Below are 14,630 nucleotides of genomic sequence, written 5' to 3' on the forward strand. Positions count from 1 at the left end.
CTTAGACAAGCAGTGAAAGTTGTTTAGCGATGGTGAGTTAGTTTAAATCATGTTCAGTTGCAGCAGCTGAAGGAATATGTCTGGAGAAATAAACTTGTTTAAGACTACTAGCCTTTCAATGAGAGTGGTTGCTTGGAGGTTTGAGGGTATTGGGAGGAACATCAATGGTCAGTTAAAAAGCAAGGCAAATGATTTTGAGTGGTTTTGATTAAAAAATGTGTTACTTCCAGTCTAAATCAAAGGAATAATGATTTTTTAAAAATCAGCTACATATTTGCATTTCGCAAGTTGTATAGTATTTTCAATTTAAAATATAGCCTATAGCATGGTTTCTCAACCTCAGTACTTTTTGACATTTTGGATCAGATAATTCTTTTTTGTGGGGGGCTATCCTGTGTATGTAGGCTGATTTGCAGCACCCCTGGCCTCTACCCACTAGATGCCAGTAGTATCCTCTCAGTTGTGACAACCAAAAATGTCTGCAGACATTGGCAAATGTTCCCTGGGGGGCAAAATCCCAGACCAATAACGGGTAATTGTAGGGGCTGGGGATTGGAGAATTTTTGTTGTTGTTGTTGTTGAAGGAAGGTTCAAATGAAATGGGGAAGGGAATAATTTCCTAAGATTAGAGAGGAGATGTGATTTGGTTTTCCTCAGAGAGTAGGGATCTTCAGAGAGGTGGGCGAACCTGTTAGGGGAGTAGACGCTTGATGACCCAGGGTGGCTGGACTTTAGATGCTGGGTGTCCAGCCTCAGCCAAGGCTTCCATGCTCCAGATGGGCAGAGGAGCTGCAGCACTGCTTCCCGGGACCATGTGGGCTTGGACAACAGTGAGGAACACAATTCAGATCAACCTTCCAGAATGTTCTGCCTTGGGTGTAAGACTCTAGGTCTGTTGTGCAATCTGGATGTGGGGGGCTGTGGCAGAGGAAGTCACAAGAATGACTGGAGTTGAATTTCTCATTAAATAAGTAGGATGGGGTATTTTAGAAAAATAATATGACATTTGTCGCACAGAGTAAAATTCATGCCTACTTTGAATGGCACGTTTCTTTATAATCTGTCTCCCCCGCCCCTCCCCCAAGTCTACCTTTACCATCTTCAAGGTATTCTACACTATACAGCTGTGGCAAGACTTCCACATGTTTATGGTACTGCATCCGATTCGTACTCCCCTTTTCTCTAGTCTCCTCTTGAACTTTCTAAAAAAAAAAAACACCTGAGGTGAAATGTTAGCTCCATGACTTCTTTGGCCTCTCCAGGTAGAGCTAGTGCCTCTTTCCCCTGGGTCTCCATAGGTTTAGTTCATGCCTTGTCTTGCTTGACTTATCTGTCTCTTCCTCCAGGCAGTGAACATTTGCAGGGCAAGGAACTGCCTATGTATGCATCTCTGGCTCCTGGTGCCTATTAGTAAAAAAAAAAAATTAGTAAGCTGGTACATATTTATTGAATGATTGGAAGAATTGATCAGATATAGTTTGCCTGGAAATGAGGACATGAAGATGTAATGATTTTCAGATCAGATATTATTTTGAAGACTAGAGGATTCCCAAAATTCTACAGAGCATCAGAAAGCAAAGAATAAGAAGAATCTTATCAATTCTTCAACAAAAGCCTTCTTCCTTCTATTTGGTTCATTAGATACCACATTTCCCTCTAGCTTCTGCTCCAATTCCCTGCTATTTTTCTGAGTAAAATTCCAAAAGTTGTCTACACTGCCAGTCACCTTTTTCTCTCTTGCCTTTACTTCTTAAACCCATTCCAATCCAGCTTTCATCCCTCTTACTCCACCGAAATATTACTTGGCATTTGACTTAGTTGATCAGTTCTTCCTCCTTGAAATACCTTCTTCCTTTGACTTTAGGGATCCAATCTCCCTAAGTTCTCCTCCTAACTCACTGTCCTCTCCTTATACTTCTTTGCTGGTTTTTCTCCCTCTCCCTGACCTCACGATGTTGGAGTGTCCCGGGTTGAAATCCTCAAGCCTCTTCTCTATGTATTATTTCTCTCGTGGGATCTTCCCCTGAACTTGTATCTGCCTCATTGACACCTCCACTTGAATATCTGATAGGGTTTCAAACTTAACGTGTCCAAAGAAGAACTTCTAAAACAATAAACAATATCTGACATTAATACTCAATAAATATTAGTTGATTCAATCAGGGAGTGAATGCTGATTTTCTCTGTTTTTCTTTAAATTGAGAAACTATTTTTCATGTATTAGAAGAAGTCCTTGAAATTCAGACCTTGGGAAACTGACCATGTTCAATTTGTTCCTCAACAAAAGCTTTCTAAGAAGTTCTTTTTGGAATTTGCAATGCCGAGTAGATTCCCCACTAGGGGGTGTGCATGTACCACTTATATTTCAATAAAAAGTTTTTAAAAAGTTGAGTAATTAATAAAATAAATAAATGCTCTTGAGTGTGTCTGTTCTTTGATTTTCTAGTTCACCTTTTGGGGGGGTTTAAAGGTTACATATGTCTTGGAAGAGAATGGAAATTTTTACATGGAAGGAATTGAAAAACAAATACATTTTTGTAGTTAGCATTAAGGAGTAGTATAAATCAAAGTAGCACCATCAAATGATAAGTTATCTAAATTAAAACTAAACTTACAATTCACTTGTAAGCCCAAAGGATTATTTTAAATGATAAACGACTCTTGGTTATGAGCATTATTCAACACTGAATTCATTTGACAAATGTTTACTGAACCCCTAGCATGTGGCAGGAATAAGTACTCTTGCATAGCAGCTCCTTTTGTCACCCTGGAGTTTTCAATGGCGGAAAACTTGGCTGTGAGAGAGGGAAGTTTGAATCTGATCTGGCTCTGCCTCTCTTCATAATGTACTTGAGAGTAACATGAAACTTCAAGTTTGTGGCAGGAATAACAAAGTATCTCTGCCTTTGGGAAGTTCACAGTCTAATGGGGAAGACAGGCATGTAAATAGAAGGCATAATACACCCATAAGTGCTGTAATAAAGACATGAACAAAACACCTGAAAGAGCCTACAAAGAATGAAAACTGCTATGGCAAGGGGGATTGTCACAGAGGAGGTGACGTTCCTGTGTCCTAGACTACCTGCTTTTATGCCCACTGGGCCTCCAAACATCTGGGTTGACAGGTTTAAGTCATTGTCTCTAGGATTTGTGCCCTGTGTCTCTGTTACTGCTCTACACCCCTAGTATTAGCCAGTGGGTAGTATTCAGATATTTGTATATGATAATCTTAGCACAATACCTATCTAAGACTTTCTGGATTTCCTAGGCTTTTCTCATCCAATTCTGGGGTTAACGGACACCCAGACAATTAGTTTAGTTGAGTGAGGAGGCAATGAGGTGTAAAAGTGAGAGACTGACAACATTTGGAGAAGTGAAAGCCTGTAGGAAGTCAGCTGTGTTAGCCAGGGGGAGTTATTGGAACCCCAGTCAGCATGACCTTAGCACACTTGATTGATCAGTGGGTTGCCAATGAATCCTAGGGTATAGGCAACTTTCTTTTACTTGTGCTTCTTGAAGTATTTTAGATTGTCAGCGTATGCGGGTTTATTAGAAAATAAGCTATCCTAAACTTCTGTCCAGCTTATGTCCAGGATAGTTTATTTTCTCATAAACCAGCATCCGCAGTTCGAACCCACAAGCTGCTCTGTGGGAATAAGTTGTAGCAGTCTGCTTCCATAAAGATTTACAGCCTTGGAAACCCTGTGGGCAGTTCTGCTCTGTCCTGTAGGGTCACTATGTGTTGGAATTGACTCGACGGCAATGGGTTTTATGCTTATGTCCTATGCAGGGTATGTGTGAGTTTGCATAACTAAACATATGAATGTAGATGAGGGGGAAAAAAGGAGTTTTATAAAGATGATGATTCATGTTGTGGGACTTGGCTACTCTTTGGAATCCCCCTAGAATAGTTTTAAGAGCAGGAAATTTCCAATTGGAACATCTCGCGTGCCCTCATTGGCAATTTTATGAGATTGCTGTTACATGCAGTGAGAGTCTAGACAAAAATTGGTGCTTTTTAAAACATTACTATTTTTTTAAATGCAAGAAATAAGAGGGATAAAAGCTACAGAATACAATTTGATTTAGATCCCAACACCTTCCTTACTGCTTCCATCATAACTGCCAAAGAATGGACAGGCAGGGGGAGGGGGAAGAAACAACACCTTGATAAGAATTTTAAAACAACAGAAGACCAAGGGCAAAAACAAATGACAAATTCAGGTGAACATTTAGGATTTCATTAATAATTTTTAAAGCTATAGCTTTAGTTTTTCTTTGTGAAAAAATCAGGGAAAAAATATACATGAGAATTTAGCACTTTTATGAAGTTACAAGTATTTGTTAGTCAAGGTTAGAGGGAAACTGAAAAAATTCCCGATTGTTCTGTCAGGATTTTGGCATAATATAATCATAGATGAAATGTAAACTCAACATAAGCAAGGTAATGCTGCAGAAGCCGAGATTTTCAATAACTGTGCTTATGTATTGTGACAGCTTATAAATTAAAAACCTAGCAATTTCTTGGGAAATACACTCAGCCATCACAAAGGATAATGAAATAGAGGTGACAACTTTATAAAAGAGAGAGTTTGGACCTGATGCTATATTGAAAATGAAAGAGGAAGTAATTTTGGAAGTAGTATTCTAATGATTATTCAGCATGTTTTTATACACCCACAACTAAAAAACAAAAGAAAATCAGAAGTTGCTATGAATTATAAGTGGGCTGGTAAGAGTGTAGACGGTAAATTATATTGACTGTGCATTCAAATAAAAACTATTAGTTTTCAAATTCATTGTATAATTAATTCATGTGGAATACTATTCCAAAGAGCCAGACAGAATGTGTAAGCTGAATTAATTAGGGTATTAAAGGAAAAAAATAAATAAAATGAGAAAAATGAAGTGTATCTTGTGAAATTTACTACTTTCAAGGAATTTTAAGGAGGTCTTAAAAGACAATTCAAAATCTTAAAATCAATAAATGAGACGTGTCAACATAGTTACGTGTGATCTTGGACAACTTATAAAACTTTTCAGTCTCTATTCCTTCTCTCTATTAAAAGGTTAAATAATCTCTTAGCCTTCCAGCTCCAAACTATTATTCTTTTGTTTGACGTTACGTTTAATACTAAGTAAGGTGGAGGATACTTCCCTCCCACCTTAACTATTATATAGCATTGCTTTGTGGCCTAGATATTATCTGCACTCTTCTTCTAACTCAAGGGATTGATTTACTTGTCCCACAGAGAGGAGCTTCCGAAATGTTGGCAACAGTTAAAAAGCTGTGAAAAAGTGAAATTTTTTTCCACTTAAAAAATGTTTTTGACTGTGTACAAGGAAGATTATGGGCCTAGCAGCAAGCTAAACCTAGCTTTGAATTTTAACTCTTACTTACCAGCTGATTACAATAACTGTGTTTGCTTCTCTGGAAACTAGGGCTAACACCCCCTTCCCCTTGATGAACAAGAGTATTTTCAGTACTCAGATCGACACATTTTTAAGTTTCTGTTCCTTTTCTTCTTATTTATGATCCACTAGGGCCTAACTAGAAAAGCAAAGATTTGATTATTTTTTAGTCTTAAACTACAGAAATCACCACTGGCTTCCAACAGAACCTTTAAACAAAATGGAATGAAGCAAGTCTCACAAAACAACAAAAACCAGCCACTCTGACAGGTTTTGAATACCAAGAGGATTTCAGGCAATAGGTATTACATCAACAGACACCTGCAGGATTCTCCTGCAGAACGTCATAACTGGTCATGTCTTCCCTTACCTGCAGGATTTCTGAAACGCCATGGGAAAATTAACCCTCATTTCAACATGAGGCTTTGAATGAAGCCTGAAAGGTAGCCAGGGTCTAATTTCCGAGCTAAGGGGTCTGAGTGTAGCTGGCTGGAAGGTTAGGAAGACGAGTTTAACCCTCTTGGGGGCACCTTCCCGGGGCCCCAAACCCTCCATTTTGCCACAACCGAGCATTGCGTACTTTCCCTCGCTCTCCCTTTTTCTTCTTCTGAACTCCCACCCCCACCCCATTCGGCTGCTTCTCCTTTTCCAACTGCGTAGTCTCCCGTAAGTGGTCAAAGTAGGAAACGGAAGTATCAATTTGTTGTTTGGTGTGGTAATCAAGTAGGATTCTTTAATTAGGAAAAAAAATCCCCCCTCCCGGTTCTTCATTTTGCCATGAGTTCAAATGTCCGCTGCCCCCTAAGTGGTCCTAACCTAAGGGTAAAAAGCCCCACCAAATTGTCGTTTACTAATTTATCACACTGTGAGAATGTTCTGGCCCGTTGGAGGGGTCTGAGTCTCCCGCCGCAAAGAGAGGTCCCGGGGCGAACAGGCTCGGGGTCCCGGGAGGCGCGTGCCCCGCTAGCTACCCCACCCACCGTGGGGAGGCTTGGAAGAGTGGTGGTCTCTGCCCAGCGGGGGCAGCCTGTCCCGGGAGCGCGAGGGGCTCAGGCAGTGGCCGCGGGGACGCGGCGCGGCTGCCGCAGGGGAACGGCGGCGGCGGGCGCGAGGGGCGGGGCGCACTCCACAACTTCTCCCGCCACCTCCCGAGCGCTCCCGGCCGAGCCAAACCGCTGCTGCGGGCTGCGGACTGCGGTGCGGCTAGTCGAGCCCGGCCAGCGCGCTCGCGAGCCCGCGAGCCCGCGCGTCCCGAGCGCCCGTCGGTTTCTCGAAGCGCCTCTCGCAGGAAGTTCCCGCGCGGCCGCGCTCCCGTGGTGTCCGCAGGGGCTGGGGGGCGCGGGACGTGCGGGGCCCCGAGGCCGAGCGAGGGCGCCCCCCACCGACGAGCGCGCGCCCCCTAGCTTGGCTGCGCAGAGCAAAAGAGACGAGGTGAAGCCCCCGGGACGACAGTCGCAGCGCGCGTAGCAGGCGCGCAGGTTCCTTGGGCAGCAGCTCATAACGGTGCGAAGATGGAAGTTAACGACACCGGTGCCCCGAGCCTCTACGACCGCTTGCACTCCTTACTCCTGCCGGAGATGGCACAAGGGCTGCCCGAAATGATCCCCGACGGTGCAACCGACCCGTCCTCGACTGCCTGGTCCCCGCACCTGGTGCACGGGACCGCCGAAATAACATCCAGCCCGGATCCCACCTCCTGGGACGCTATCTCTGACAGTGCCTCGGGCTGCGTGGAGCAGGTCAACTACAGCAGAACCGAGAAAGTTGTGATCGGCACCATCCTGACGCTGATCACCCTGCTGACGATCGCGGGCAACTGCCTGGTGGTTATCTCGGTGTGCGTAGTCAAGAAGCTCCGCCAGCCCTCCAACTACCTGATCGTGTCCCTGGCTCTAGCCGACCTCTCCGTGGCCGTGGCCGTCATGCCGTTTGTCAGTGTAACCGACCTCATCGGGGGAAAGTGGATCTTCGGCCACTTCTTCTGCAATGTCTTCATCGCCATGGACGTCATGTGCTGCACTGCCTCGATCATGACTCTGTGCGTGATCAGCATCGACAGGTAAGGGCCCCCCGGGCCGCCCCGTCCCAGGGTCGGGCTGGCGATGTGCGGGCTTCTCAGCCCGGCGCGCTCGCCTTGCCTGTGCGTAGTACCGAGCCAGACTTCACCAGCCGGTTGAAGGGCTGCGCTTAGAACATCAACCCCCACACACCAGTCCTACCCCAACCAACTTCAGTTACAGCGTTGCTTATTTAAACCTTTGAAAGGAAAGCCCGAAATGTTCTGGTTTACTGTAGTGAGGATTTTAAGACCAAAGTTAGAATGTTTTAGCGTTAGCAGTTCCAGCAGGGGGTCTCTTGGCTTGGTTTTGGAAGGAAGGGATTTGATATTCTCTCAGCTTGACAAACCCTTGCTGCGAGCCTGAAAAGTAATTTTTTAGTTTAAGAAATCAGACGGGTAAAGCCACCTTGCTTTCCCAGTTGTAGGAGCTACTACCCCGGCCAATGAAAGGAGCTAAGGATAGAGCGGGAATTGGGGGCCTATATATTTTAAACGTTTAACCCCTATCGTTGCTAATTCCTAATCACGTTCTTTTGAAAGTTTGGTTTTAGTGTTTGGCAACGCTTCCTTTATCCTGCAAGCTTTACTTGCTGTGTGAATGGGTCTTTCTAGCCTTTAATCATATTTTTCGGGAACCTTCTCTTGAGAACTCCCCCACTGGAGTAATTGAAACAGGGGCTGGCCACTTGTCAGGGATGCTGGGGAAAAAAAAATTCCTGCCTTGAGTGTCGTATTGGAGGAGGAGACCCCCAACCCCCTCCCAGCATTTCTTCAGACTCTAAGATTACAGGAATCCGAAATGGAGGTAGTGTTTGGGCATAGAAATACTGTGCAATTGACTATTTGAAGTATGGTCCCAATGCTCTTTTGGCCACAAAATGACTCTCTGTTTCCCCTATAACTGAAATATTAAGCCTAATGGTCACAATCAGAATTCTACTGGTGTTTTAAAAACCTCTCTTCTCACAGAACTGGTATCCTGTCGTGTTTAATGATACAGAGAAATTGTTGCGTATTTCCTCAGCAGACCTAAAGACCCTTTAAATGCGTAGACCTGTCAGCCTAGGAGAAATAATTGATGCCTCCACTCTTAAAATGATAGTGTCTCAAAGGATAGTCTAGCATGAAACCGAGATTTTTCTCCTTTTCCTCCTTGTAAACAGGACTCTTTGTGGTTTGTTGGTATCTAACATGTTCTTTCATTTTACTGCTTGACCAGGGTTTATAACTACTAATTAAAGGGAATGGTAGAAAAGGGGAGATTTTCAAGAAAAAAGACATTGTAGCAACATTTAGTTAAAGGTCTAGGTTATTTTTTTAAAAATCCATCCTGCCATTGTATATATTAGAGTTGGGGGCTTCTGATGGAAAGCAGGGAATTATTTTAGGATCAGAGCATGAACTGCGTATGTGTGAATATTAGCTCCAAACTTGGCAGCTGAAGTTCTGAATTACTGTAGTTCAGAATGACAAAAGCATACGCACTTACAATCTGGCTACTGCAACAGGAATTAGAAGCTCAGAAGTCTGATTGCGCAGTCAACCAAGTCCATGCTTCTTGTGTCAATGGGGTCCTTTTAAGTGGAATTTAGTATGATAAAACAACTAACAATTTATGCTGCAAGTTATGCATTTAAATATTTTTTTCCTCATTTCATAATTTGAGAAATGATAAATAAACAGCACTTGGTGCTGATTTTTCTCTTACGCAGCCAGTGCTTCTGTTCTTCTGGGCATATTAGGGTTTGCCCAAGACTACCCTGTGCCTCCTGTATGTGAGCTAAAGGCATCCTTCACTCAATGTTCATGTATGACTTAGTACCAGCAGGAACTTCTCAAATGCAGAGAAGAGGTTAACCCTTCTTGGCAAGAGCTTCATCAGCTATAGCCTTATGATTGTCACAAATTGTGGCAATATAGGGATATGGGTTATATCGTTTCGTTTCCTATGAGAATTGCCCCATTGGTGAATTCTGTTCCCAAATGATTTTAGAAGATCAGCATATTATTTTTTCAGATAAAATGAAGAATTGATAAGATGGGAAGATGGAGATTGCTTTTGTTCCAAGAAGACACTGAACTAAACGTGAGAAAATTTAAAATATATTTGATATCTTAGGTGAGTTATTTCTGAAAAGATTGTTTTCTTCAGTTCCATTGCAGGTTATGACCGTCAATATAAATATGTGCTAATAAAATATTTTTGAAAATATTGAAGCTTCATTCTTTCATTTGTTCCCTCTCGCGTGCGTAACCAAAGATGAATAACAATATTCCTGGTTTTGAGCTTATGCAGATATCTGATGGGCATTTAACCTATTCAAGATGGAACCTTCCATTTTTTTTAGCCACGCCCACGATGCTGAGCTGCTTTTCCAGGCTTTTCGAAATGCAGTGTCATACCATGTAGAACCTCCTCCACCGTCTCCAAGACTCCCACCCCCACCTCTTCCGGATGATGACTCATAGTCACTGAAAAACAGCCGCCATTTTATGGGAGCTCTCATGTCTTTGTATCACCAGTCTTCCCTGCATCTGTATACCCCTCCTTCTTTTCTTTTGTCTCCTTCCAGTTCAAAACCAAGAAGACATTGTATTCCAGCAAAGGCCAAACCATTTGTCCCTCATATCCTATCCCCTCTCACCCTCTCAAGGACTTTGTTTCTTCGTTCATCTCTCATCTCTTGTCTGTCTGCAGCTTTTCCCTTTCTACTGCATCAAGTTTAATAGCATACAGATAAGCCCTTGACCTTCTATCTCTAAAAATCCCTTCTTTGGCCCCTCTTCTCCCTTCAGCTACTGCTCCAGTTTACAGGTAAGCTGCTCAAAGAACTGTGTCCACATTCTGTCTTTACTTGCTTACCCTTTAGATGGATGAATTTGTCACTTATCTGTCACCAGGTCATCAGTGTTCTCCTAAATGGCCTTCCTGGTTCCACTTCTGTCTACCTCCCATTCATTCCCTATGAAGAAGCTAGAATGTTCTATTAAATTTTTTTAAAGTGGGATGAAATTTACATACAGTGAAATGCACAGATCTTAAATGTACAATTTGATGAGTTTTGATAAATGTGTATACCATTATAACCAACACTCCAATCAAGATATAGAATATTTTTTGTCATTCCAGAAAGTTCCCTCATGCTCCTTTTGGAATGACTCTGTAAAAATAGAAATCAAATTACCCTTTTATATACAGTTTCAAAATAGGTAAAACAGTTCTGTATATTGTTTCTCTCTCTAGTTGCTACCAAGCCAATTCCAACTCACAGTGACCCCGTGTGTGTCAGAGTGGAACTGTGCTCCGTAGAGTTTTCAGTGGCTGAATTTTTGGAAGTAGATCATCAGCCCTTTCTTCTGAGGCACCTCTGAGTGGACTCAAACCTCTAACCTTTCAGTTAGCAGCTGGACAGGTTAACCCTTTGCACCACCCAGGGATCCCTGCATATTATTTAAACCCAAAAAAAACCCTAAACCCACTGCTGTTGAGTTGATTTCAACTTATAGCGACCCTATAGGGCAGAGTAGAACTGCCCAATAGGGTTTCCAAGGCTGTAAATCTTTACGGAAACAGACTGTCACATCTTTCTCCCACCAGCGGCTGGTGAGTTTGAACTGCCAGCCTTTTGTTTAGCAGCCTAGTGCTTAACCACTGTGCCACCAGGGCTCCTTTCCGTATATATTGTTTAGGGAAATTTATGTAAGGAATGAGGAGCCCTGGTGATACAATGGTTAAATGCTCAGCTGCTAACTGAAGGGTCATCAGTTCAAACCCAGCAGTGGCTCTGTGGGAGAAAAAACCCGTAGATCTGCTGCCTTAAAGATTGCAGCCTAGGAAACCCTGTAGGCCAGGTCTGCTTTGTCTTACACAGTTGCTATGACTTGGAATTGACTTGATGGCACACACAGCATCAACAACAGATAAGGAATGGTGCAAACGGTCAAGCCGTCGACTGCTAAGTGCAGAGGTCGGTGGTTTGAATTCACCCAGAGGTAACTCAGAAGAAAGGCTCGGTGATCTGCTCCTGAGAGGTCACAGCCTGGAAAACCCTGTGGAGCAGTTCTCCTCTGCACACATGGGGTCACTGTGAGATGGAATCGACTCAGTAGCAGCTGGGTTGCTCTTGGTTTTCATAGAAGGAGTGAAAATATGAAAGAATGCAGAAGAATAGTGAACACTACATTCAGGAGAGCAGTTATGCCTGGTCGGGAGGAGGCGGGTATAATCAGGGAGCAGCACACAGATCAACTATGTTGGTAAATTTTCTTGATCTTGGTGATGGGTACAGTCTTGTTACTGTTTGTGTAACTTTTTTATGTTTGAAATATATTTTTAACTTCTCATTGCAATACAATTTACATGTAGAAAAATGCACAATCCTAAGCATAGAGCATGATAAATTTCCACAGAGGGAACACATCTATGTAATCAACCACCAGATCAAGAGATAGATGGTTACCAACATCTCAGAGGTCTCTACCCGCCCCATCCCAGTTTCTGATTCTCTCGAAGATAACTGTTGTCAGACCTCTAACATCATATATTAGTTTTGCTCAGTCTAGAACTTTACAGAAATGGAATTGTGTAGTATGTACTCGTTTGAATCTGGCTTCTCTTGCTCAATGTCATGTCTCTGAGATTGATCCCTAATTTTTAGCTTATCAGTCCATTCATTTTGAGTAGGAGTCCCTGGGTGGTGCAAATAATTAAGCACTTGACTACTAATTGAAAAGTTGGCAGTTCAAACCCACCCAGAATTACATTGGAAGAAAGGCCTGGTGAGTTGCTCCCAAAAGGTCACAGCTTCGAAAGCCTATGGAGCAGACTTATTCCGCACATACGGGGTCACCGTGAGTCCAAACTGACTCAATGGCAACTAATTTTCTTTCGTAGTATTACAATGTATAAATATACCATAATATGTTTATCCACCCTCCTGTAGAGGCACATTTGAATTATTGCCAGTTTCTAGCTATTACTATGAGTTCTGCTATGAACATTGGTGTACAAGTCATTTTGTGGACAAGTTTTCATTTCTTTTGGGTAAGTACCTTATAGGTACCTTAAAGGATTTTAGTTCCATCCATCCCCTCACAATTTTTGTGTTGTTACCATGCATTTTAAGTACATATTTTTAAAACCAAGTAGATAGTATTTTTATTGTTGTTTTAAATAATCAGTATTCATTCTTTTTTTTTAAATATATTTTATTTATTTTTGGTGGCAATATACAAAACCAAACAGTTTCTGCATGAACAGTTCGATAACATTGGCTACATAATTCACATTGTGTCACCATTCTCACTGTCTCCACCCGTATTGTTTCATCACCATAATTATCCTGTCTATCGTTTAAAGTTCTTATCTGTATTTTAGATTGTTTTCAGATTAAGCTCATGTGTATAATTCTTTGTAAGAGCGTTATGCTCAAGGCAAACATTTTTTATTAATTGGGCTAAACTCTTGTTTAATGACAGCTTCATGGGATAGTTTTGAATCAAGGCTTTAAGATTATTTCTAGACATTAGCTTTGGGGTCTCCGCAAGTCTCAATGGATCCAGTAAGTCTGGTTTCCATTTGAGTTTGAAGTTCTGTTTCCTACTTTTTCTCCGGATTCATCTGTTGGGTCCTCGATTAAAATGTTCAGTAATAGTAGCTGGACACCATCCATTTCTTCTGGTCTCATGATAATGGTAATGGAGGTAATAGCTTACGGAGGCAATTAAGCCTGCAGTTCATTTCCTTCTTTGACTCTTGGGTCTCCTTCTTTGTCTGCTGTCACAGGTAAATAGAGACCAATTGTTCTGTCTTGGGTGGCTGCTCATGAGCTTTTAAGACCCCAGCTGCTACTCACTGAACTAGGAAGTAGAACAGAAACTCCAAAAACAATGTTAGGCCGATTGACTGGCTAGACCCATGAAGCCATGACCCTAAGCCTTCGAGCCAAGGAAACTAATCCCATGAAGTGTTTAGTTGTACTTTTTTTTTTAAGTAGTGTCAAGAGATACAATCTTTAAAAAAGTTTTTTAGTTGCTGTTATAGTTGTAAAATTATATAAAAACACTTTATTTGCCATTTGGCTACCTCCCTTTTGTTTTCTCATATACAGCTTAATGATAACAGCTACATTAGTGTGGTTGTGTAATCACTGCCCTTAGTAGATGTCAACTTTTCCATCACCAGAGACAGAAATTCACTACTTCCCAGTGAGTGATTTCTCTCCTTCCCCCTCCCATCCCTGGTAACCACTAGTAACCATTGGTCTCTATATAGTTACCTGTTCTTGTCATTTCATATAAGTGAGACCATACAATGTTTGTAGTTTTGTGTTTGACTTCTTTTGCTTAGCATAATGTCTTTGAGGTTCATCCAGGTTATAGCATGTAACAGGACTTAATTTTTTCTTTAAGGCTGAGTAGTATTGTATATATGTACCACATTTTGTTGATCCATTCATCTGTTGATGGGTACATGGGTTGTTTCTACCTTTTTATTATGCAAATAATGCTGCAATGAACATTGGTGTACGTATGTCTGTTTGTGTCATTATTTTTAGTTCCCTAAGAAATATATATATATCATAAGATATATATGGAAACCCTGGTGGTGTACTGGTTAAGTGCTATGGCTGCTAACCAAAGGGTTGGCAGTTCGAATCTGCCAGGCACTCCTTGGAAGCTCTATGGGGCAGTTCTACTCTGTCCTATAGGGTTGCTATGAGCCGGAATCGACTCGATGGCACTGGGTTTGTTTTTTTTTGGGTTAAGATATATATATATATATATTTTAATGAGGGTCTGCTGGTAATGAGTTCAGTTTTTATTTATCTAAAAGTGTATTAATTTTACCTTCAATTCTCTGAGTATGGAATTCTAGGTTTGCAGGGTTTTGTGTGTGTGTGTGTGTTTTCTCAGCACTTTAAAACATTCCATTGTCTTCAAGCTTCCACCGTTTCTGTGGAAAAATCATCTATCAGTCAGCATTATTATTACTCCTCTGAAGGTTACTTCTCTGCTTTTAAGATTTTCTCTGTCTTTAGTTTCCAACATTTTTTCTACACTGTTCCTAGGTCTAGCTTTATTGATTATTTTTTATTGCTCTTCTGTTGTTTTCCCTCGGTGGCGCAAATGATTTGCATTTGACTACTAATTAAAGGTT

At 41.8% G+C, this 14,630-nt stretch overlaps 1 protein-coding gene across 5 annotated transcripts in view; it reads left to right on the forward strand.

Moving 5' to 3' along the window:
* The first annotated feature begins 6,773 nt into the window (after positions 1-6,773).
* The window catches only part of HTR7 (5-hydroxytryptamine receptor 7), a 99,591-nt gene continuing 91,734 nt past the window's right edge, over positions 6,774-14,630 (forward strand). For all 5 annotated transcript variants that reach the window (XM_064269585.1, XM_003409242.3, XM_064269586.1 and 2 more), the window contains exon 1: positions 6,774-7,471. In XM_064269585.1, the coding sequence (XP_064125655.1) occupies positions 6,924-7,471 (548 nt within the window). In that variant the 5' untranslated portion in view covers positions 6,774-6,923. The remainder of the gene's footprint in view (positions 7,472-14,630) is intronic.

This window comes from Loxodonta africana, chromosome 16 (assembly GCF_030014295.1).
Source record: "Loxodonta africana isolate mLoxAfr1 chromosome 16, mLoxAfr1.hap2, whole genome shotgun sequence".
Taxonomy (NCBI): Eukaryota; Metazoa; Chordata; class Mammalia; order Proboscidea; family Elephantidae; genus Loxodonta; species Loxodonta africana.